The sequence below is a fragment of the Phaethon lepturus genome, unplaced genomic scaffold (assembly GCF_000687285.1).
Source record: "Phaethon lepturus isolate BGI_N335 unplaced genomic scaffold, ASM68728v1 scaffold574, whole genome shotgun sequence".
NCBI classification, from domain to species: domain Eukaryota; kingdom Metazoa; phylum Chordata; class Aves; order Phaethontiformes; family Phaethontidae; genus Phaethon; species Phaethon lepturus.
The window spans coordinates 34,577-59,253 of NW_010533709.1; the positions used below are offsets into that span (position 1 = coordinate 34,577).

The following is a 24,677-nucleotide window of genomic DNA, read 5'->3' on the forward strand; positions in this document are numbered from 1 at the left end:
CAGGAATAACTGGCTGACTAACTTTGCATTTTTGTGCACATGTGTGTAGTCTTAAAATGCTTCTACTGTAAGTGCAAGTGAACTTTGTCAATACTCTGCCAAACCCATAGTCAATCCTTTATACAGCATATAGCTACTGAACTCTGAGGCAGTATTACATGTAGCTTAACACAGTCAGAAATTCCATCTGCGTTGAATGTCTGTGCTTTTGTTTCTGAATTACCAATTGAATTTTCAGCTGCTTTCCTTCTGATTCATCACACTTGGTTTCAAAAATTCCCATGAGACATGCTTTCCCAACACTCAATGCAACTACAGTAGCAGGTAGTCTTGATGAAGGAGCTACTGTTCTAATTTTTCTTTTGCATATACAGTGAAGACTTCCTTCTTGTTACTTGTAAAGGTACAACTGTGATCTACTGATTCAGATTTTTAAATACAGAAGCATTTGCTGGGGCATACAGAGCTGGAGAAGCTAAGAGTTCTCAGATGTCTTGATGATGAACCTTATGAGAACCTAATGAAATTGGGTAGCAGCTTTTTCACTTGGATTACATATGTACTAATTTATACATTTTGTAAAATAGTGACTGTCTACTTTGTGAACATTTTGAAAGTAAGTTCTACTATCAATGATGGTAAAAACCAAACAATATTATCCCTTAATAATGAAATGTGATGTGACTAAAATAGCTAATGTTTGAAAACCTAAAGTTATACTTTTTAATCTGTAAAGTCTCCCTGTTTTGTCCCACTCTAGTCATTATCCTTTCTTCTCTTCAAATAAATACACTGCTTTTTTCACTTCAGTATTGATGGGAGGAAAATCTCTCTCAAGCTATCACCTGTCAGCAGATCCATAGTTACTCTGTTCTCTTTCTTAACGGAAGCATATACTGTTAGAGGGTATTTTTTTGAGCTATATGAGTCTTCTAACTACAGCTATTTTTGGTGTAAACATAAGAAAAGGAAACTTTCTTGAAAAAGAATGAAGATTGAATTCCCAGATCACCAACTAAAACTGAGTAATTATCAAGACAATAGTGTCTTTAAATTAAAATGTCAAACATACTAGATAATGCTAATACGGAAAATTAGCAAACAAATTTAACTGTTTTTACTGTCCTAGGATATCCAACGTTAAACAGAACTGCCCTCTGTATTGGTATCCCAGGTTCCCCTGTTGACTTTATTACAAGGATCTATGGCTGCTTTATTATTAATGGCTAAAATCATTGCTTTTCCACAAATGTTTAGTTTTTCTAACTTTTGTCAAAATGCAAATTTGTTTGAAGCAAACAAACTTTTTCTGTTATTGTAAAAATGACACTGTTTCATCTCCCATATGATAGTTCATAAAGGTCTGCAATTTCTAGTGTCAAAAAAGCAGTTAGTTTTTAATCCACCAGAGTTTTGTTTTATTTTTATACAATTTTTTTTTAATACAAATGCAGCACTGTTGATGTTCAGGTTTGTGCAAATTTTAGTAATGTTTCCACAGTGTGAACGTTTTACTGCAAACAGTAAGATTAAAACTTATTTTGTCTTCTGCTGTTTTTTATACAGCAGAAGAATGTTATTAATGTGGAATAATTTTGCATGGGATCAGTTGCCAATGATTAAACCATTTTGTGATTTGTGCAGATAAACACAAGGACTGTTCTGGTGTAACTTTACATCTGACACATCAAAAGTAAGTATCTTTAAAAATATTTACCTATAATTATTCTTTTCATCACAACCGAAGGCATGGTAACCTCTCCTTTAGATTCATTTGAAAACATGTGAAATAAAAATAATAAATTCTTAAAAATATTAAGAATTTTGAAGTCATGTGTCATCTGTTGGCAAAAATTCTAATTTCCGTTAAAAAACTTGATGACACGGTGCTATCAGTACTCAGCTGATCCAACTTAAGAGCTTCACATTTAGAAATATGGGACAAGGACAGCAATTATGTAGATGACAGTTTTGTCCTATTTCACATACTTTCTAGAAAATGCTTTAAGTTATAGCTTAGTATGAAAAAAAGGAGGGAAAGAGAGGTGCTGTGTAACAGCTGCTTTCTCTCTCAGTAGACCAGTTTCAGACGTAATCCAACATTTAGAAATTATTGGTGTTAAAAAGTATTGCATATTTTTCACTTACAGTCGGGTTTTAAAAAGGACTTGTTTAGCAGAGCTTGGGTTTTGAATTGCAGGCAGCCTTTGATTGCTGGAATGTATCTTATGATGTCTGTGGACACTGTAATACCACCAGGCGAGAAAGGTGAGTCGTAATTCTACAAAGTGATTATATAATTTCAATATCTGATTTATTTTTACTGCACATTGCAGAAGAAGATTTAGCAGAGAGTTGCTGAATTGTAGATGGACAATTTAATTGCTTAATTAAACAAATGATGAAAAAAAAAGTTATAATTTTTAAATTGTATCGTATTTCCTGATGACTACGTCAGTAAAGGCAATCAGGGTTGCAGAAAACAATGTTATACAAAACAATAATGGTATGTGCAATACTGAAGTATCTAAGATTCTTAAGAGTATTTCTTTGATTTATTTTCATCTTAATATTTTACTGAAAAATACCAAATAAATATTTTCTTATCCCACTCACCCCAAAAATCCTTAAAATTTTTTGGACTCTTCTTCATATACATTCATCATTCATGCTCTTTGTGATGTACTAAGAGTTCAGTTTTAATAAGTTAATTTCTACCAGTAAAGAGCTGCTCTTCAAAAATTTTATTCCTATGTTACTAGTTGGTTAAACAGTCAAAATGCTGAAAAAACATTGTAAAACAAAGTTTCCAAAGAGTTTCTATTCAGAACCCTACTCAGTGGATTTTATCTGAAACTCAGCTTGGATAGTCCCAATATAATTTCTTCAAGCTAGCATGGAATGTTACGTTGAACTCTGACTTTACGTTTTCCTATGCTGTACCAGAATTTTAAATTAGAAATCCGAGAATACCATTTGTCTCATTTACAGTTAGCTTCCTAAACAGGGTGAGTTGGTCAAATACTCAGATGACTCCAACTGTTCAGTGAATTCACCAGCTTGAAATCCTTTTTAATTTGAATTGAAACTTAATGGATTAACTTCTGTGCTTCAATATGAAAACATATCCAGTAAATCCCCTCTCCCTCCAAATAGTTGATGAATGCAGAAATTTACTTTTTCAGCTGAAGGGGTGAGGGAAAGGGGGATAAAAACAGTTCTGTCCCTGTCGGTAACTACCTTCTCATGTTCAATCAAATTTTCAGTTCTTAAGTAAAGCATGAAATGTGTTATAACAGGAAAAATGCCACCAGTCCCCAGATACCTCTCAAGAGAGGCATCGTCAGAGGAATTTGTCTGTAGGCTCTTCCTTAGCTACTGTTACAACACCTAACACAAGTACTAGCCGGCAAACATTGCCTGTACAGCACTTCTTTGCCAAAGTCTGCACCTAACCCTAAATTTTTAAGACTGGGCCTAGAACTAGATCTTAAAGATCTTAAAATCAAGCTTTCATTATAAATTGTATCAGTTTAGAATTAGATCAGTTTATTTTAATTTTCTCCTTAGCAGACTATTTACCACAGCTATGTTTATTTCAGGTGTCCCGCAACATACTCTGTAAGCAAATGTATTGCTTTACTTCATTAAATAGCAGTAATGTACACTGGAGTTTCAGCCCCATTTTGTATGTACATCACCACAGAATGTAATTCTCAAGTGACTTGTACCATATTTTATTAGTGTTTTTTTACAGATGTCTTGAGATAGACACTGCAGAAATGTAAGATGTTATCCAGTGTCTTTTGAATTGTCTGTTGTCCAGAGTAGGTGTACCTTTTGTAAACCACTCTGAATGAAGTACAGTAATTTAACTTTTCTGTTTGATAAATAATGTGTTTTTCTTTGTTTATTTCCATCATATTTTAACAGTGGTTGATGCAGACATTGCCTGCCATTACAAAAGGTTTCCAATGCACCTTTTTGCCTACAGAGTTCATACACACAGACTAGGTAAGAGTTTTATTGCAACATGGGAATATCGAATACTTAACACAACAATGCTGATACTATGACAGATTTTTTTAGAAGTATGTCTCTTGTTCACATGCATATTGGTATGTTATAGGTAAAGTAGTGAGTGGATACAGAGTAAGAAACGGTCAATGGACATTGATTGGTAGACAGAGTCCACAGCTGCCACAGGTTGGTTGTTTTTTTAATTCTAACTGTGAATTTTAATTACCTTTATTTAAAACGGAGAAGCTGAATTAGCAGTCATCTACCCACAGATTTGTGTCATTGTGTTACCACTGGTACATGTTGTTGTGCCACTGAAAGTGTATACTGCCAAGTATTATCATGAATGCCTTATGATGCAAAAACCCTGCTGAAATTACTTCTCAGATGCATAGCACTGTCATTCTCATGTATGTGTCAGTATGATATAATTCAGTATGATTTCACTGATTGTGGTGAATCATTCTCTGTTTCAGGCATTCTATCCAGTAGAACATCCTGTAGATGTTAGCTATGATGATATCCTAGCAGCTAGATGTGTGTTCAGTGGTGAAGGCAGAACTACAGAGACACATATAGGGTAAATTTTCTCTATTTCTTCCATTTCCTGTGTTTGCCAAGGTATTGGTTATGTGTAGAAATGTATCTGTTTAATATCTTCTTGCAAGATAATTCTAATAAACTGTTCAATTCTGCCAGAATGGTCTGTTTTGCTGTCTAGTCTGCTAAAGGTGTAATTCCACACAATGTTCATTGCTTTTACTTCTGTGAATAATCACTTTGCTGAAGTGTTCAGAACATTTCTCAGGTGAAGCTATGCTGCCAAACACCTTACTTAGATGTTGGGCTGTTCTGCACTTAGAGAAGGATTCGGAGTAACAATTCTAAAAAATGTATTTTTAATAAGTTGAAGCTATTGGCTGTTAAAATAATAAAGCTTCAGAATTTCTCTTCATTATTTCAGAAAGAAAATTTATGAAAGCTAAAAAATTCTGATAAATTTTGACCTATTTTAAAACCTAACCTTAAAAATTCAGAATAACGTACCAGTTACCTTTTTTCCAATCTAAAAATATACAGGCTTTTATGAAAAAACAATAAAAACATGAATGACTAATAATGATAAATATGAAAATATGAACTGTGTTTGTCATTGATGATATTCAGACAAAGATGACACTGCTGTATAAGATCAATTTGACAAATACAACTAGATTATAAAATACATGTAATATTAATATTCTCTTAACTGGCTCCAGTTCTTTGAACCGTAATTTACTGTATATGTAGAGATATGAAGATACCCTGAAGAAATCTCTCCATTCTGGAAGTATGTGCTCCATTATCCCAAGGGACAAGTTTTTTAGTGCACTGAGCACGCTAAGATTGCATCGCAGTAGAGGGTTAAGGGTTCAACACAAATTTATCGCCTTTCAGTAGGTAGTTGAAATACTGATGAGTGGCAGCTGAAGCACAATGAATTTTCTGAGAAGAGGTTTTTACAGAGGTCATAACACTAACAAAAATATATCCAACACCTTAATTGAACTGTAGACCTTTTTTTCGCAAGTTCTAGAAGTTTCTGTCACGTTTCTGTAACATTCCCCAAAGTAGTTCCTGTTTGTTGAGTAATCCTTAGAGTTTAAGAAGCAGTCCTAGGACAATTATGGTCTTTTCTTTCCATGTACTAATATGCTTTCAATGGGGAAGTAAGAGGAACAGAAATAAAAGAAAGAAACAGACCTTTACATTTTTATTACATAGTTTTACCTATGAATTTTAAGAAACAATGCATAAGCATTTTAAGCAAATATTTAAACTATTAGACAAAATTAATGCACAATATGCAGATATATATAGTTGGAAAATAATTATCACTGTACTATGAAATGAATGGATAAAAAGGAATGCATTCACAATAATGCTGGGTATATGTAAAGATACAGCTAACATAAATTAAATTAAAGTTGTTTAATCTTGGAAAATGTTGCTCTGATGTTGCAATTGTTCTGCTGCCATTCAGAATGACTTATTGGTCCAAAACAAATATTAAAAGAACCTTTGAGTTCCAAATATAAGCACTGAAAAAATGGGAAGTAGAAACGTGAAGGGAAAGCTATGAAATAATGCGTATCTGAAAAGTATCAGATCAAGTCTGCATGTTCACTTTCCCAGTCACTAACAATTTTCTGCCTGTGTTTTTGTTTTTTCTTAAACTAGCTGAAAAAAAGATGTTAAATTTCTTACCTGATTTATCTTTAATATACATAGAAGGCAGGACTAAAACAAACATAGAGTTTAGTTTGTCCATGTGCCTTCCCAAAGCTGATCACTTAAAGCCTAACCATTCAGAATATATGCTAGCAATATTTGAAACATAACATATTCTCAATGTTATACTTTCTTAACTGTGTAATAATTTCTGTGATAGTCAACTAGTCCCTTTCATATGAATGAAATGTCATTTTTGGCCAAGTTTATTACATAGTATCTAGATCGGGGAGGGGCGATACGTGTCCTTATTTTGTTTTTATACCCTCTTTACTGTGCTCTTGGTTTCTTTACACATTTGGTTTTGGTTTTTTTCATGTTTTTCTCTGGTTACACTAACTGCTTTCCATTATCTTGCATTACCTCATGACTCCCATGATTTACATTAACGTTTTTCATGCTGTTTCCTCTCCTAGTTTAAGAAATTAAGTTAGGTATTGAGGCATGCCTCTTAAATGCGTAGAGTTTGGCAAACCAAGATTCAGAAGTGAAACCTGATTTTCCTTGTGCAGTTGGGTACATACAAGTTCAGGGTAACTACATATGCACAGACTTCATGTCTCTGGTGTAAAGAGGTGAGGCAGGAGTCATCTCTTCAAAAGGTTCATAAATGATCCATTTCACTTAGCTGGACTTCTCCTCAAGCTCAAACTTTTTCAACTTAAAAGGTTGAATTATCCTTTGTCAAATGAGGATATCAACTATTCCTAATCTATAAAGCAGAACTTTGTCTAATTTTCTCTACAGACCATGTAAGTACTCCATGCAAGCAGCCACTGAAGTTTTATAACAGATAATTTAATGATTTTTCCGAGTAAACATTAGAATTCACATAGTGTCAAGTAGTACCCAGCTTAGTAGTCTCAGGGATATCAAAGAACTGGAGTCCATTCAGTGTAAAGATCCTATCTTTGTAAAGGAAAGTGCTATTGGCCACAGTGGCTGCTTGTTTTTCCAGTTGGAATGTAACATATTATTTAAAACTCTTAACAGAGGAAAAGTAGTGCAGCCTGTATCTTTCCTTTTCAAGGTATGTTTAACAGATATATTGTACCATGGAAGAGAAGGTTTATGTGCCTGTAGCAAAATGTTCCCATTCAGTATTTAAGATTCTTTAACTGCATTGTCTTGCTTTTCAATGCTAAATCCTGTTTCATTATGCTTCACTCTGTACTGTTAATATACCAAGATCTGCATATAGTTCTAGATAACTGTGAGAGTGGCGTGAATGAGGTTAACATAAATTTTTGAATTTTCTTTCTTTTTAAATTGTGCATCAGCATTTCTACTCATTAAACTCCTATCTAATGGAAGGATTCTGGAGTTTCTGTGAATTTTATAAAACTGTTGTTGACAGTGTTTTGTTTTTTTTTCCCTGTAAATAGTTAAAATTACGAACTTTGAAATGTTTAGACACAGTAACATGCCAGGTGAACCAAGAGTTCATGTGGGTTCCACATCCCCTTTTCTACTGGAGTTTTAAAGAGAAGGCACTTACAGTGACAGATGTTGGGAGTCTAACAGGGAAGCTAATTCCTTCTAAAAGCTTAAGCAGAGCTTGCCAAGTCAGAGTCTGGTTTTTGTGGTCTCCAAGGGGTGCTAAATTTTCAATACTTGGAAAAATACCAGTTCCCCTTTTGAAACAGTCTCTTCTCCCATGTTCACCCTGTCTCCCCTCCAGCTGGTGTCATTATTGTTGCTATGGTGAATAAATGAATGCTGCAGGATGCTGCTGGAAAAGTCAGTGCTGACGTCTTTTGCAAACAGATAATAGGCCACCCCTGTATCTATTTATGAGTGTGGGCTCACTGGGTAATTGTGAAAGCCAATTAAAAAATTTTAATGTAAAACCCTTTATTTTGTGAACATTTCTTCATAAGTCCTAGCTTTTTTCCATTGTCAAGACTATAGCTGTAAATAAAAATATCAACCTACATGGCAGAGGAAAAAAACAGTAACAGAATATGGTTGCAAAGAGGCACTGTATTGTCTGCTTCACAAAGTAGTATTTTTCACAAAACATTCTTTCTCATACCAGCTGTTTTTTCTGTTGAAGACAGGGTTATGTAGCAGTACAGAGAGCCTCTTCTGTTTCAAGTACATGCACATTTATCAAAGAACTGAATTTTGCCAGTGTTTAATTACTGCTCTTGCACTCATGTTTTCCTTATGGAAGCTTCTGATCAAGTTATTCTCAAGATGGCAATGCGATCTTCTCTTTAAGAGATGTTTATGGTGTTTTAATATGTAACAAAATTAAGTTTTGCTGTATTAGAACCAGTGTGATTGGGCACTAAATGGATCCACTTGAACATGAGGGGAAAAAAACTGTCATAAAAGATAGCAGCTGAAATGAAACAGACGTTATTTGCAATGATTTTACATTAGGTTTGCCCCAGGTTGACAGAGAAGTATATGAATGGTGACATAATGAATGACACAATTCTGTCATATTTCATCAGAACATGTGCATAGTTGATGACACACTGGGTACTATGAGGAGTATATCAGGGAAATGAGAAGGAAAAGCAGTTTGAATAGCTGATGCAGTTTTCTGTAAAATAAAAAAAAATGTTAGGAATTTCTGAGACACCTAGGGAGTTTGTGCAAACTGGTATTCTCTAGTGTAAACTGAAGGTAATTTTTGATATTCACTGCAATGAAGCTATTAAATGTTTTAGTGTGGGACTTCTAAACATTTCATTGCAACTTTTTAATATTCTGTTAAGTTAAATTTGTTGAATAATGGCTGTATTAATCTCATTTTTTCCTAACTGCCGCATCTTTTCTGTGTTGTGTAGGGGAACAGCCAATGATGAAATGTGTAATTTTTACATCATGTACTATATGGAAGCCAAGCATGCTGTCTCATATATGACTTGCACACAGAATGCAAACCCTGAGATATTCAGAAATATACCACAGGAGGCAAATATTCCTATTCCTGTCAAGACCGATATGCTAAAGATGACTCATGGACATCATGAAGGTGGAAAAAACATTTTATTCAAGTCTTTTTATACTGACAGTTGTGTTTTTGTTGATCTGATATGCTAAATTTTCATAAAAAGGAAATGCAATTCTGAATAAAATTCAAATCGCTAATTATAGACCATCACGGGATTCTGCTTATGGTTTTGGTGGAAATGTCTACCATAGTCTTCTGTCTCTTTCTTCCTATTGTTGTCTTTCAATTTCCAGCATATTTTTATAACTTTATGAGCTGTCTACCCAAAAGATTGACCTATTTTCTGTGCCAAATATCAGTACTTTATATTAACAGGTTTTTTTATTTGCTTTATCTTCTATCGATTTCCTACAAATTTGAATCATAACATTTCCACTGGATCCCAGTGCCTTGTTATGGAAGGGATCAAATGTTGATATTGAACACTAGCAGGCATATTAGTTGCATCAGCAGTCTTATCCAGAGTAATCTGACTGGTATGTCTGGGTAGCAAAGTACAAACCTTAATTTTTTATTCCAGTTGTTCTACTGCTGGACTGGTTGGTACTATTACTACAGATAGATAAAAATATCAAATGTTCATGTCAGAAGGGCTTTTTTGCCCAGTAGAAAGGTACTCAATTCTATTCACACTCAAAGGTTAACATCATATCCTAAATCCATTTTTCAGAAACCAAGGATACTGATAAAAGTTCTTTGCTGCAGCAGGCCAAAAAAGAAGAGGAAGAGATTTTGGATCAGGGTATGTACTTGTTTATTTCTGTGTCAAGTAAGGGGCTCACTAATGTAAAATACTGATAAATTATATCATGGTTGTTAATGAGTTACAAAGTTTTTAATCTGTTTATCTTTAATTGATGCAATTTGCAATGTTCTGTACAGCTAATATGATTGAATGCTATATAAGAAGTAATTCTAAAAATCATTCTACATCTGATCTCTAGCCTTGTAAGTAAAATTTGTGCATTTTAATCTCATTAGATTTTCCTGTTCTTGGTTAATTTGCTAAAGAAGGATGTAATTTATCTGTAAGTGCAATCCTAAAAAATGGATACAAAGAAGTAGTCCTATAGTATGTAACTATTCTGTAATCTGTATGTAACTATCTGCTATTAGCTCTTTGCCTATTTCTCAGTTTGTGTTCCTAGGTATGTATTAGGGAATAATACGTTCTTATGCTTCAATATTGTTTGTACGTGCAGTGGGTTGACTGCAGCTAATGTTTAATACTAAATTATTTTTCACTGCATTTTGTGCATATGTGCATATACGCATAATAACTCATGCAAAAATGTGTGCAGTACTTAGTTGCAGGAAAAAATACATGACATAAAGCTTCTAGAAATATGCTGAATGTTATTTATGTTTCAGAGATATATTAAGACTGTACCTTAAAGTTCTTGTGGATCATATAGTATTAGATAAATACTGGTTTATTATCAAGAAAAATCTTGATTACAAATCTTGATACTAAGGAGAAGACCTTGTCAGCTACAGTTTCATACTGTTTTCACTGAACAATGTTGAGGTTCAGAGACTAAATAAATTACAGGCAAATTTCCTTTTGTCTGTAGTGAGAGCAAAGATTAGGTCAGTGTTTAGAGTTTTTGATAACGTCTCCCAAAGGGGTTAGATTTTCTATATACTCTGCCATTTTGCAGAGTTGATGCAAATAATTAAGTTACAGTTACATAAAAACTAGCTTCGAGAGTGTAAGAGCATCTTGACTGAAAGTACCTTAAACTACTAGAGGCAATATTTACAACTCCATACCTGAAACTTATTTTAGTCAATTTAAGATGGATTTTTTTAGAATGAAATATAATTCTAATTTTTTTAAGCCTATTTCAGAGAAAAATGAGATAGCTGCTTCTTGATTTATATCAAGATTTATGCTGACAAGCTGCTTCACCCTTATCTTACTAATAAGTGCATTAGCATTTGGTTGAGGATGTTGTTATCTCGTCTTTTATTGAATTCATTAATGTTTGAAATAAAACGTTGAAACAAGGTCCTGTTTTTTCATTTCAAAGCCACATTTCTGCAATGCAGACTCATTTGCTGAGACCAGTATTTAGTATACATCCTCATCAAACATGTTTCTATGGAAACACACTGCATTGTTTTATCCATTTGAAATTAGTTGGCTTCATGATGTGAAATATCAAAATACAGTAGTTGCCATGAGAGAATTTTGTTTCATGTTCTTAATTGTTAATTTAAGATAAATTCTCCCATCATTTACAGGAGCCTAGCTTCAATTTTACATTAATACAAGTCTAATTTCAGTTGAATTACATGTGTGTAAGCAAAAAAAGCAAAAGGAAAAATCAAATCAGATTTGGTTTTATTTCTGTCTCCAAAGAAGGAAAGTTGGCTGGCTCTTTTAGAAAGTGTTTTTTTGTCTTACAAGCACATGAGCACCTGGTAAGTTACACTGGGAGTACCAGGAGCTGAAAGTGGTCTACTAAAATGAGCCTATAAAAATTACATACAAATTGGAGTCTGGTATTGAGGGACAAACCGGTTTTATGTAATTGCATTGCCCATTTGTTGATCTCTTCAAGTAACTTTAGTGAGTTAGCCAATATCAACCAAATTTGGACAAGGTCCTAATGACAGGAAAATTCTACCATTTGGAGGGAGGCAGCAGTGGACCCCTAAGCTGCACAGAAGCAAATACGTACTTTCACTGAGGTAAAGGCTGTAACATACTTTTTTCCCTTTATGGCTTGGCATGACATACTCTGTATGATAAGCTTATCTACAAAACACAGATCCACCAAAACTCAGGCTTAGATTAGTTCTATTGCTGCTGAGCTGTTGCTCAGTAAATTAAAACTTTGATTTGTTCTGAAGACAGTACTTCAAAGATCTTTCCATAATTCTGTGTTTTATCTTACATGTTTTTTTTCTTAATTACTCATTATATTGTAGCAACCTACTTCCCCCTTCTTAGTTTCAGGTAACTGAAGTAAACACTGTTAATTCACTAAAACTGAGAATAGTTGTTAAATTGTTATATTACCCTGGAGATACTTACAAACCAGGGGAGCAGAGCCATGGTCAAAGAGACAGATTTTGATGTAAGCAGTATCAAATCTAAGCATTTGCCTCAAAAGAGGAAAACAAAAAAACTTGCCATGTGAACGTGCTATTAATGTGTATATCACATGATTGCCTGGGCATAGGTTTAGAAGATGTACTTCCTGCTACACACAGCAGTTCATTATATTGGCACCTTCTAGGAGTTATCATTGCTTTTACATTAAATTTTCAACTTCATCACTTCCACTCATCAGAAGCACATTAATAAAAATATATTGAAATAAGTAATAATTATCGCAAAATGAACCACCACTCAGCATGAAAACAAAGCTAAATCCCTGTAGTGTTAAAATTAAACTGAACTACCTTAATGAAACTGACCTCACTATGTTGTTTCTGAAACAGCATTGTCACTTATGTGGAAGATAAAACTATTTATAGGAAGTTAATTATTGTAGGAAATGCAATTGATGGAGACATTTGTGCATATTGGAGAGTTTCCTGTTCCTACTGAAACACAAAGTCCCTAGCAAAACAAATACTATGTTTATTTTTTTGTTCACCAGAAAAAGTTTGATTAAATTGTATCCAGTTGATACAGTAGTGAAAAATAACTATTATCTGTTCATAGAATTCACCATGTCTGCTATATGTCTCTTCTTCACCTGTAGAAAAAAAGCCTAAATGCGTTTCATTCTGTTTGCTCAACACTTTCCTGGCTGTAGTCTGTGGCATAATATAATTGAGTTTAGGTTTGTTTTGGTATGTAAGCAGTGGAGCAGCCTTTACTATTGAGAAAGTCAGGTGCTGCTGTAACTGAAAGCTGTGCACACAAAATATCAGGAGTAGTTTTTTTAATAACAAGGAAGGAATATACAGGTGATGGTTAATCAGATGTGCAATATTTCATTTGTTGACCTGTGGCTCATGATTTGATAACTCATTTTGTGTGCATTAGATATAATCAGAAACTTTTTTTTGAAGCAGAATAGGCCATTTTTTTTTCTTACTAGCCAATATAATTATGTTTAAATGGTTATAAAAAAACTTGAAGGCTGGCTTGAATTGAAAATTCACTTGCAGCATATAAACCAAAAGTAAGATTTGATTTTTTGTTTCAGAAGGGCATGTGTGTACACATCTGTACATTACTTACTAATACATGGGAGAAAAAGGAGATGGAATTCTTGTCTTATTCCTGGTATTAATGTTTACAGTGACACTTAGAAAAGTACATTTTTGCTTGTGTCTCACTGAGGAAATTTAGAAGTTAGTGCTAAAAAAGTAACTTCTGTATTTTTGCCTCTGATGGTGGAATCTGAAATGACAGAGTAAGTATTGGTCAGTTGTACTGCCAAAACATTTTTTTATCCCCTCATACCCCGTTATTTCATGATTACTGTGGGCACAAATGATTCCAGGAGCTCAAATGGTGAAGTTCAACACAATCTCTCTTTTTGAATGTCCCAACTAGACTCATGTGAAGTCCCTTTTTCAAGCTGAGTGTTTTAACTGAAATGCTATTAAATCTCCTATGTGTAAAATAATACTGCAGCTTGAGCTCAGCATTCAGAATTTAGCTTTTATAAAGTTGGGCTTTATATCTGCAATTATAGAATGCTGTCCTGGTGGTGAGATACGTTGCATAGAAAAACACCTCACTGGACTTCTGTCTCATTGTTTTAGAGGTTAGAATGTTTAAAGTGATGGCCTATTGATTATATAAGGAGGTTTCTTTGTAAGAAAAAGTAACATCATAATCCATATAAAATGGGGTCTGAATTAAGATTACACATGATTTTGTTATTTATTACCTGTTGCATGCCTAATTTTTAATTATTTTATCTTTTAATTATTTTTAGTTGTTAGATGCTATATTTGCACATGGGAGCTCACCCACATACAGATAAATAATTATGCACAGCATATTTGTTAAACTGCTGGAAATATTTTCCTACATTGTAGCTGAATCTGTGACTTGAGAAATGGAAATGTCTGTTCAGTGTTGCATATTTTTCTGTTCACTTGTGCATTTCTGTGAAAAGCTCATTGCAATAAAAATGTACTGAACAGGCTTTTTGTATCTGGGATAGAAATTTCTCGTTTATTTAAGGGAAAGGAGGACATATAATTCCTCCTCTTTCTACTTCATCTCTCTTGTTTCCTTCTTAAAAAAAAAAAAAAAGAAACGAGGGGTAAATCTGCAGGGAGGCCTAGAATTTCTTGTGAGATAGGTGTTGAAAGGAAGAGGAAAGGAGAATCAACATGCAGGCAGGTCCTTGATTTTTCAGGTAATGAAGTAGTGTATTTCTGTGATAGTATTACATGGCAAACCTATGGCAGCAGTCAACCAGTACGACTTGATGTATTTTTATGCCAGCACATGTAGCCATGAGTTACATTCCTTTCTAAAACAAGTATTTCATAACTTACCTTTGCTAGCTTGTATGTGGTTGTAAGAAAAGAAAGGAGTTCAATTTGGTAGGTAGTTAAAATTTCTTAGATTGATGGAGAAAGGCTTGAAACAGAAGACAATTTCACTTTCCAGTATTGGTGTGGGATGCCTAGAATGAAGCGTTAGAGACATTTTTAGATTAATGCTAGACATATGAAAGAAACTTCAGATGTTTTCAAGCTTGGGATGCATGTTTTGTGCTCACAGATTATATGAGGTCCCTTTTTGAGTACAAAAGTAAGAGAAAAGTGGCTGAATGAAACCTTGGAAGAAAATGCTACTGTAAGGTATTAAGAGCAATCTTTACAGTTAGAGAGGTATAATTAGGAAGATCCAAAATTGCAGAGGGTTTGCTTGTTCTTTCAACACTGAAAGATCCTGCTCGAAGTGTAAATAAAAGATGAGCCTTTGATTTGGTTAGAAGATTATTCATAATCTTTACAAAAGCATCTTCAGAACAGTAAAGAAAGGAGCATGAGCTGTAAACAAAAAAATTGCAGTTGGTATAGGTTGTATATCTAAGCAGGAGAAGAATATAACAAGCATGGAAAGAAACCATTTTAAATTAAATGTTTCAGTCTTTACTGTTTGACACCTGGTTTATGTTCTCTGGTTCTTAAAATTATAGAGGGACTTTCCTTAGGTGTTTTCTGTAATGTAAAAGACTACTTATCAATGAACAACTGCAAAAACTGCTTATAATATCATTAACATATCTGAAGAAATGGAAAGTGGACAATGTATTAGTAAAGAAAGAGTTCAGAGAAATGATGAAGCCATAGCACAGATTTAAAACACACCAAAATTTTTTTTTTATTATAATGGCCAAAATGTTTTCCTTTTTTATAATTTTCATGTCTTTTTTTAAAAAACTAAAGCATGATGATGCTTAAAAGTAATAAATTGAAGATAGCAGAACTACCTTTTAATAAATATAGTCTCATATATGTAATTTTGTGAGAAGAAATGTATTTATAAGTACGTATTGCATGAAATAGAAATTTGCTGTGTGCCTGAATTACAAAAGTGTATAATATACCCAAATGAGCACAGCAAAGTGCTACGTAGTAAAACCATTGTGTTTATTGCTAGTCATTTAGCAGTAGCTGATCAATACATTTTATTGTAAGAAAATGATTGGTTCTTGTCAGGAACTTATTACTGGTCAGGAAGGAAAGGAGAGAATAGGGCAATTAGGAAACTGCAACCAGCTTGGATTTTGAGTCTCAGGTTCTGATTTGTTGATGAAGAACATGCATCTGTAACAAAATGTAATCCTCAGTAAAGATTCTTTCATCTTCTTTCGTACTTTCTCTTGCCTTTAACACTCTGTTTCCCAGTTACAAACTCCTTTAATCTAGTGATTTTATACACTATGCTTGGACACTCAAAACATTTGTGTATTAAAATATTTTGACAATTGAAGAAATAAAAGAAACAATGAATTAAAAACAAAGGAAGTGAATTTACATTGCCATAGTAGTAGTTAGGGACATGCAAACATAGAAGAAAATGGCCGATTATTTTATTTTTTAACCTTTTCTTCCATCTTTCCTGTAGCTTTGTAAGATGTTTAGAAGTGCCTTGAGAGCAGATACAGTTCCTGTTCTTCAAACACATCTGTTTGGCTTTGCTACAAGTGTGTATCACTTCAGGCACGGTGCTAATGACCAGGAATCTCTAGAGCAGCTTAACCCTTTTCACTTCTTCAGATCTATGCCTCCTTCCCCCCTTCTCAAATCCCTTAAAAAAGAAAACAGCCTTTCTTAATGTTTTTTACTTCTCATGAATCTTTCCAATGCTTTCATCAAAGCAAGAGATTAAATCAGTATGGTAGGACTCGCATGAAAACTAATAGCAGACTAAAAGCCATTTTGAAAGTTGTTTTGCCCAGTTATGTCAAACTGTGTCCATTGTCACTTCAAATAAATATACATTAGATTTTGTTCACTTTTTCAATGTCTTTCCATGCCTTTCTCTCCTTCTTTTCTACGAGCAATGTTATCTTATTGTATGCCTGTTAGAATGAGCTTAGTAGCTTCATCTAGGATCCAAAGAAGGCAAAGAAAACTAAACCCTTGATTTTGATAATCTTTTATTTGGAGGGCATTTATTCATGATGGCACAGTCTTAAAGGCATTACTTGCAGCCAGTTTTCCATATCTTCAGCTGAAGAACACATTCTCTGATATGATTCTTAACATACTACATAGATACTATTGGATTCTTAAGATGAGGTGAAGTCATAGTTGGAGTCCATATCATATGGACCTTGATTGCAGCACTTCTTAAAAGGCAAAGCACTGACTGCTTTTGCCAGATGAACACGCTAAACAGAAGCACATCCTGATAAGACAGAAACATGCAGTCTCAAAACACACTACATTTTATTCAGAGATAATTAGGAAACCTGACATCAATTTTGAAAATTTATCACTTACTATAATCATAATAGGACTGAGACATGAGTTTGGAGGGACCAATATACTGACTCCATATCAGATCAGAGATGCTTAAGAAGGGGAGACTTTCGACAGAAGTATTCACACCAGCTGAGCTGCAGCAACACACATAAACTTTGCAGTACTGGTCCCCTGTCAACGCAGAGGACTGTGTGCTAGATTTTTGCTCTTAATCTCACAGTTCTGGGTGCTTCCTGGTAAGACATCATTTTGTCAGAAGGCTGCAGCAGTGGCTTCATGTTTGAAGTCCTGTTCAGTCTGATTCCTAACAAAAGTCTGGAAAGCCAGTGATGGACTGGGGAGCCTACCAGAACTGTCGCAGTGAAACTGTACAAGCATTATGACACAAATACTTATTCTGAAGACGAGAATTCTCAGACACCACCAGGATGTTCTTACCTTTTTTCTAAAATGCAGTAAAATGAATTTTCACTTATGTATCTTAACAGCTACACATTCAAACTCTGTGGACAGGCTTACTATGGCTGAATTTTGGCTGAAATTTCCGTATATCTCATAGCTTGATCCTGCAGCACCCTGGCTAGATACTTCATTCTGACTGGAAACTGGTACTTCCAACAGCATAACGGTGTGCTGCATAAGGACCACGAACAGACACTGCTCGCTGCAAGTTGAGGAAAACACACTTTAGCGCTGAAAAAGAAGGACTGTTTTTAGACATGGATAGTTCAACAGCGTTGGGATTCTACCCAGACTTTGGTGGTCAATACACTAAACTGTTTTATTAACCTTAAACTAATCTGGTCTTCTGTTGAGATCAGGTGAGGTTCAACTCACTGTTTGCAATGAAGTTGCCAATGATGTGGTTTTATTTGTTTTTATTACTGTTTTCCAAAACACTGGCCTGTAAAATAATTTTCCTAGTATAGAACTGCCATAGTAATTAAGTTTAAACTTACTGGAATATGCTTGTGCATTGTTTCATTCTGGAGATACTGGTCTTGACAGGTATCGCTCCCTCCAGAATAGAATAAACTATAGGTATTTGTAGCCAGTCATCTTTTACTGTGTTACATAGAGGGAATTGTTGTGATAGCTTACACGTAAGAAGCACGTGTGAGTATCCTCTGCGAAACTAATCTAATCAGTCAGCTTCCCTGAGACTGCACTGCTAGACTTCAGTTATTTCAACAAGAGCAAGTTGTTCATTCACCCCTGTCTTCTTCTAGTCATACCCAGGCATTCTAAAGGCCAGGTTGTCCCATCTCAAACAAGACCAAACAAGTAACATGGTGCATCTTGCTGGTGTGCCTTTCCCACTGAGTATCTTCAGGCAAACACCTTTCAGCTGTTCCAGCTAGTACAGCTGTACAGCAGCAACACGAGATTGTGCTTTGCTATTTGCTGGAGATTGCTTTGCAGAGGGCAACTGTTTATCAAAAACAACACAAGACTGCTCTTTGCTAGTTATCTGTAGTGAATTCTGAAATACTTCTTAAAAACATGCTGCTTACAAATTTATTGGAATCTCCCTGGGGATCTGAAACAAAGCTGAAGAAGTTTGTCCCAAATAATACAGGACCTCCATTCCAATGTGTGGAGTTTAGGAACAGTTGCATACATGGAGTCATCAGGAAACTTTCCTGATCAGGAAATTCTTCCCTTTCACATCTGCACGCATCTTTTCTGCTTTGTAAATACTCCGAGTTGTGTCAAGATGCCAAGAAATGGACAGAAGACTTCAGCCAGCTGTTTGTGCCAAGGTGCTGGGCAGATATGTATGCTTCATGGATGTCTTTTGAACTTAAGTGTAATGATTTCATATTAATTTTCTCAAACACATTAACTTAAGATAATTGTTTCAGAGCAGCTACACTTCAGACCACTTTCACTCTCTGAGGCACACCGTTTTTCATACATTCAGACAGTTCCTAAATATTCTTAACTGTTGTGATTACAACACCGCTGCTTAATGAAAGCACTAACACAACAAGCTCAACTTGCAAAATAGTTTTCTACCAGACTAATGATGTACTAAAACCACCTTTCTCAGTACTCCCATAGGCTCAGTGCTAGGAGAAAATAAAAACTGATCAACCTACTTGGGATTGAGTCCCTGAGTAATAGCTCTTGTAAAGACCACTGGAATTTTCCATGAAAGCATCCTTATCCTAAAAATTCTTCCCCGGGCTTTTGATATTTTTAAGTTGGATTCCCCTGCTCTCTTTTCTTTTCTGGGTCCTATCTCTTAGCAGTTTATTTTGTAGTAAGAGAAACTAATTTTAGACAAGTAAACTGAAGCACTTGTTTGTTTGTTTAAATCAACAAGCAATGTCCTTTTTAGAGGATGAGTTAATTATTCTGTGGTAACCATTGCACAACAGAACTAGAATGCAATGTCTTTGGCTGAAGCAGGAAGCTAGCAAACTTCATTTTTCAACTAGAATGAGCATATGAGTTTTGAGTTAGGGTTCTGAAACCTTTACATAAACTGTAGCATGTTGTTCTTTTTGTGATCAAGAATTACAAGTAAATTTCCTACAAAACTAGGAAAAGTGTGACCTGTGCAAAGATCACTAAAGTTGTTTTAAAAATATCTGCAGTTTAAAATAGCATCAGGCTATTTAGGGAGACCTTTCACAGTTACATTAAGCATAACACTGCTTTTACTATTCAGACCACTCCATTGAAAATGATTGCATATAAAGTAGTCCGTAGGTTTTGTTCATCTGTGGGTCTCCAGCCATAGATAAAACCAAAGCATTTGTACATGTGAACTTTGTTTCATGTTTTAAATAGTGCAAAAATACAGTTTAGGCAATGGCGAGTATTTTAATACAGAATGTTGCCTATATAAAGGAAATTCCAGATGTGTTTCTACATCAGCACCAATTCTTGGATGCTTTAAACAGAGACTACTGAACCTGATTAATGTAATTATAAGCCTTTCTCGGAATAAATAAGGTTTGTATCCAAAACTTCTATTATATCATACATTTTGAATATTTGAATTTGTTCTGAATCAGTAGTTGGGACTAGCTGAATGACAGGATTATGAAGGTTTCTAGCTTCACAGTTGTATTTGAAGCAACTAATACATACTTGTTACATAGGTTAACAATTTTCTCTCTTACCTAATTTGCTTTGCTCATTTTATTGAAATTGGCTCTGTTACTTCAGTAATTATTTTCTGACAGAAGATTTCATCTGGGATGTTTCATTTCCAAGGGTGAGGAATGGAATGCTACTCAAAATCATTGAACTAGGACTGTTTATAAACATGACAGAACCTCTTACAGTCATTTCCAAAATACTTACTTTCCTTTGTCCCAGGCTTCAAGTGATGGCTTCTGGTTCTGGATGGGATTTTTTGGTGAAAGCTTCATTAGTTATAGCTTTGCTTTTCTAAAAAATGTCTTGTATAGCCTGTCACAAAATAATACAAATTCTTAATTATAAGTGATTTACACTTAAAATGAAATAGAAGTATACCTACTTGCATTAAATCTTAAAGGATATTGGATGTCTCCATTCAAATGGTGCAGTTGTATTTAACAGAACTGATAATAGTTTCAGACAGACAAGATGTTAATAAATTCTAACGGATTGGGTACCTGCTGGCTAGTAGAGAATCACAGGAGAGGAATATGCTTGTCATCACGTCATCACTTTTTTAATCCTGTAAAAAGGACTTCATCAAAACCTGTTTGGGTGGTTAGAATATTTTGTGAAGAAAGATGTGGTTCTGGAATTTGCATACCTACTTTTCGGTTGTTTGCATTGAGTATTGATCTGTAACTTACTGAAATGCTTGTTGGTGTCTAAGAAAGCTGTAGTGATAACTGCGTTGCTAGCAAGCAGCTTGAGAAAATACTGTTCCCTGCATTGCCAAATGATACTGTGACTAAGGGGTGTTACTGGTTGGAGGAAGAGGAGGGACAGGACCCAAACCAAATTAATGAATGAAAATTTAATGGATCACTCTGTTTTACTAGTGTGTCTTCTCTCTACAGTATGCTCCATGAAATCTGTTTGCACAGCCTAAGCTTCTTATCTGATGACAGATTTCAAAGAAGTGTATTTTGAAATGGGTCATGACTGTCTAGTATTGTCTTTATCAGTGAACAAATTGATAAAGCTATAGAATTTTTACCTGTTTCTTTTGTAAAGATAGAATAAGTCTGCAGTAGCCTGGCAAATCCAGATAATTGCATCATAAATATTCTTTTTCTGAAATTTGCACACTTTTTCTTTTTTTTTCTTTTCCTTATTCCCAAAAACACCTGTGCAGAGGTGATGACTTTTTGACGCCAGTGTGTCAGGTAAAAGTGGACATTTATATGTAAATTAAAGTTGATAAAGATTTTACATCATCTTTTCATACCAGAGAGTTGGCTCATTTAATTCCCGAGGCTGAAATAGTTACCTCGTATACTACTTTTGACAATGAGTATTTGAATAACTTTATTACATTATACTTTGCTGAAGCTTTCTAAAACTACACGATCTGTTGTAATTGTTTTTTCCCTCCTTTCCTCTTGCCTTTTCTCTTTTCTGTACAGGTGATTTCTATTCACTCCTTTCCAAGCTGCTAGGAGAAAGGGAAGATGTTGTGCATGTGCATAAGCATAACCCTACAGAAAAGGCAGAATCAGATTTCGTAGCTGAGATTGCTAATGTAGTCCAAAAGAAGGATCTTGCCAGAGAGATCACAAATCATGATGAGAGGGACAATACTATCCTTGTCAGAGACAGAATTCACAAGTTTCACAAACTAGAGTCTACCCTGAGCCCACCAGAGAACAGACGTTTCTCTTTACAACAGCCTAAACACGGTGAGGGAAGCTGGGAAAAAGAACATACAGGAGGTGGGTTAGGGGTTAATTTTATACAGTGGAATTTAATGTAAGAGCTGTTATCCACATTAGCAAAATCTGAAGGGAATAACAATTGATGCTTGGAATTATTTTACATGGCAGTTTTCCTAATCATAGAAATGCTCTCCCTCTATTTTAGAGGTATTTCAGTGGGGTTCTTACCCCCTCCATCTTTTTCTGAAGAAATAATATATATAAATGGCACCATAACAGTACTTTTTGGAACATAGAGTATTTTTTCTACTCTCAAGACTTCTACCAATTATGCTAAAACAAGGTAAATACAGGATATAGTAGTCATGGGAAGTGAAGATTTTTCTTAATACAAATAGTTACTATAAAATGATCACTGGGATAATTGATGCCTTTTATGATTTTTATGATTACCTTGGTTTGTCAGGTACAAGATTTCCTAAAATTTATTTCTGTAATTCTGTCGGACACTTTTTCTCTCATTCAGAAAGAGTGATAGTTAATTCTGAAAAATTCTTGAGAAGTGAAATTTTCTACATATTTATTTCAAATTGGGCTTGGCTATCCAAATATTCTTGGACAGGCTGTTTTATTATACGAGGATTATAATTAATTCCCTTCAGGTTTCTATGACAGCAGAAACCATGAAAGTATTGTGTTTGTTTTACTTGCATTTTGGTCTCTGTGATATTGATTGGGCTTAGTCTTACTTGCTAATGTGGAAAGCCAGATAATGCAGCATGTGACGAGTAGCTTATAAAAGAAAGTGGTATGTATGCATGAACGTCATCTGTATGCTTAAGCTGTAGCAGCACATGCTTGCTTTTATGTTGCAACCAGCCAGCTTGATGTTTCCAAGTACTACTGTACACAAATGTACATCATTCATCATCCATTTTATTTCAGTTCAAAATGTTAACATGTATTGCCTCCACTTATGAGAGATTCTGTTATAGTATTCAAATTCAGAAAAATCGTGGGATTTTTTTTTTTTATTTAACGGAAAACCAAAGATGAGGACTTTCCAATGTTATGTTATGCTAGTCAGTTAAATAAGAGCCTGTCAAGTTATTGGGATAGGGGTAAAAAACAGGTGGGATGTTAGCATGTGCCTGACATGTAAGTGTAAATCATAAATAATTCCAGAAGCAACATTGGAGTTAAATGCGTGGAAGAGTATTTGTGTAGCATTTCTGCAAAACCAGTTTGTTCAGTTCAGACTAATAGCATGTGGTGTGTAGACGGGGAAAAAAGACGTTTCCTTTCTGTTTTAACTGATCCAGAGGAGGGAGTGTCAGTGAACTGAATAAATGGCTTAGCTGGCACACCACATGGCATGAATTTTAACTACAGAAAGCATTTGCTTGGCTACTTCAGTAGCTATATATTCATTTGGAGGGAATTTGTTGGTGGAGGACTAATTAATAAATGGACTCTCAAATAATGCAATTTTGAGTTACAGCAAAAAGGAAACTGAAATGACCTTAATTATCATTGATTTTTTTTTTTAATGTTTGTGATACTGCCAACTACAGAAGTTCTGAACTGCAGAAGCTGTCAGCGCCATCTTTTGGCAGAACAACTTTTCTAGCAATAAAATCTTTAATCACATGTTTAGTTTCTGGTTTGGGTAGTATTTATGTATTAGAAAAACAGAATTTTCCAAAACAGAATTTTCCTCTTCAGAGGAAGAAGTGGAACATAAAGTGCTTTAACTTGTCTTGATTCAGTAAAAAAATTTGTACTGCCTTTGAATTTTTTTACGTTATTGAATTACAAAAATTCTCAGTATTTCCTAAGAAAAGACTCTGGTTGCTGTTAAATTAATTTAATTCAACTGTTTAAAAATTACAGGAATTAAAATAGTTTAATATGTTTAGTCTTGCAAATATTCCAATTTTAAACATGTAACTGTTCTGTAATAGCAAGTGACCAATATGTTAAGTGAGGTTGTTACAAACGTTATGTTTACTGCTCTTTGTTCACTGTTGTTGTCGTATTACCCCAAGACTGGTCAGTAATCAGTCAGGTTGCTCAACATCACTGCAGCCCTTACAATTATACCTCCTAACGGAGGCAAACAGTGTAATTTTCTAATTCTAAAAACTCCTTTGTGCAGTGCTTACTTATATTTGTCAAGATTTAAGTGACCAATGGCAAGGGAGTAAATGCAACATGACTGAAATTTGTCATGTTAAAAGATAGCAAGAACTTCCAGGGATTTCTGGACAGTAAATTGCAATTTTGCTGATAAATAAGGTTTTATTCTTTCATTTGTAGAGAGATTAGAGGCTGAATTGCATGTTCTAAAATCTGTGTAATTCTTTATAGTTTTACTGATGAAAGGAATTACTCAAAATTACAAGGTAGAAGATCTGGTACTTAATTTAGAAATTCATTTACAAAGAGATGGTGATTTTTTTAAAAGTAATTGTAAGTTATTTTAATGGGGGAAAGTAATTTCCTTTGGTTTCGTGTGTAACTGTTCTATGGACCACTTAGTTTTGTAGGGAATTAATAATCAGTCTTAGACAAATGAAGTCTAAATTTAGTAAGTAAGTTTTTGTAAAAAGCTAATTGCCTTAAGATAAACCTGTATCAAAGGACTTTCAGTATGAGACTTCGAAAGGGAAAAGAAAAGA

At 34.5% G+C, this 24,677-nt stretch overlaps 1 protein-coding gene across 4 annotated transcripts in view; it reads left to right on the forward strand.

Moving 5' to 3' along the window:
* Positions 1-24,677, forward strand: part of PAM (peptidylglycine alpha-amidating monooxygenase) — a 78,863-nt gene that overhangs the window by 32,104 nt on the left and 22,082 nt on the right. For 3 of the 4 annotated variants that reach the window (XM_010285259.1, XM_010285260.1, XM_010285261.1), the window contains exons 7-14: positions 1,645-1,693; positions 2,201-2,268; positions 3,934-4,014; positions 4,130-4,206; positions 4,497-4,600; positions 9,093-9,280; positions 9,930-10,001; positions 21,748-22,053. In XM_010285259.1, the coding sequence (XP_010283561.1) occupies positions 1,645-1,693; positions 2,201-2,268; positions 3,934-4,014; positions 4,130-4,206; positions 4,497-4,600; positions 9,093-9,280; positions 9,930-10,001; positions 21,748-22,053 (945 nt within the window). The remainder of the gene's footprint in view (positions 1-1,644; positions 1,694-2,200; positions 2,269-3,933; positions 4,015-4,129; positions 4,207-4,496; positions 4,601-9,092; positions 9,281-9,929; positions 10,002-21,747; positions 22,054-24,677) is intronic. The other variant, XM_010285262.1, reaches the window with a different exon arrangement.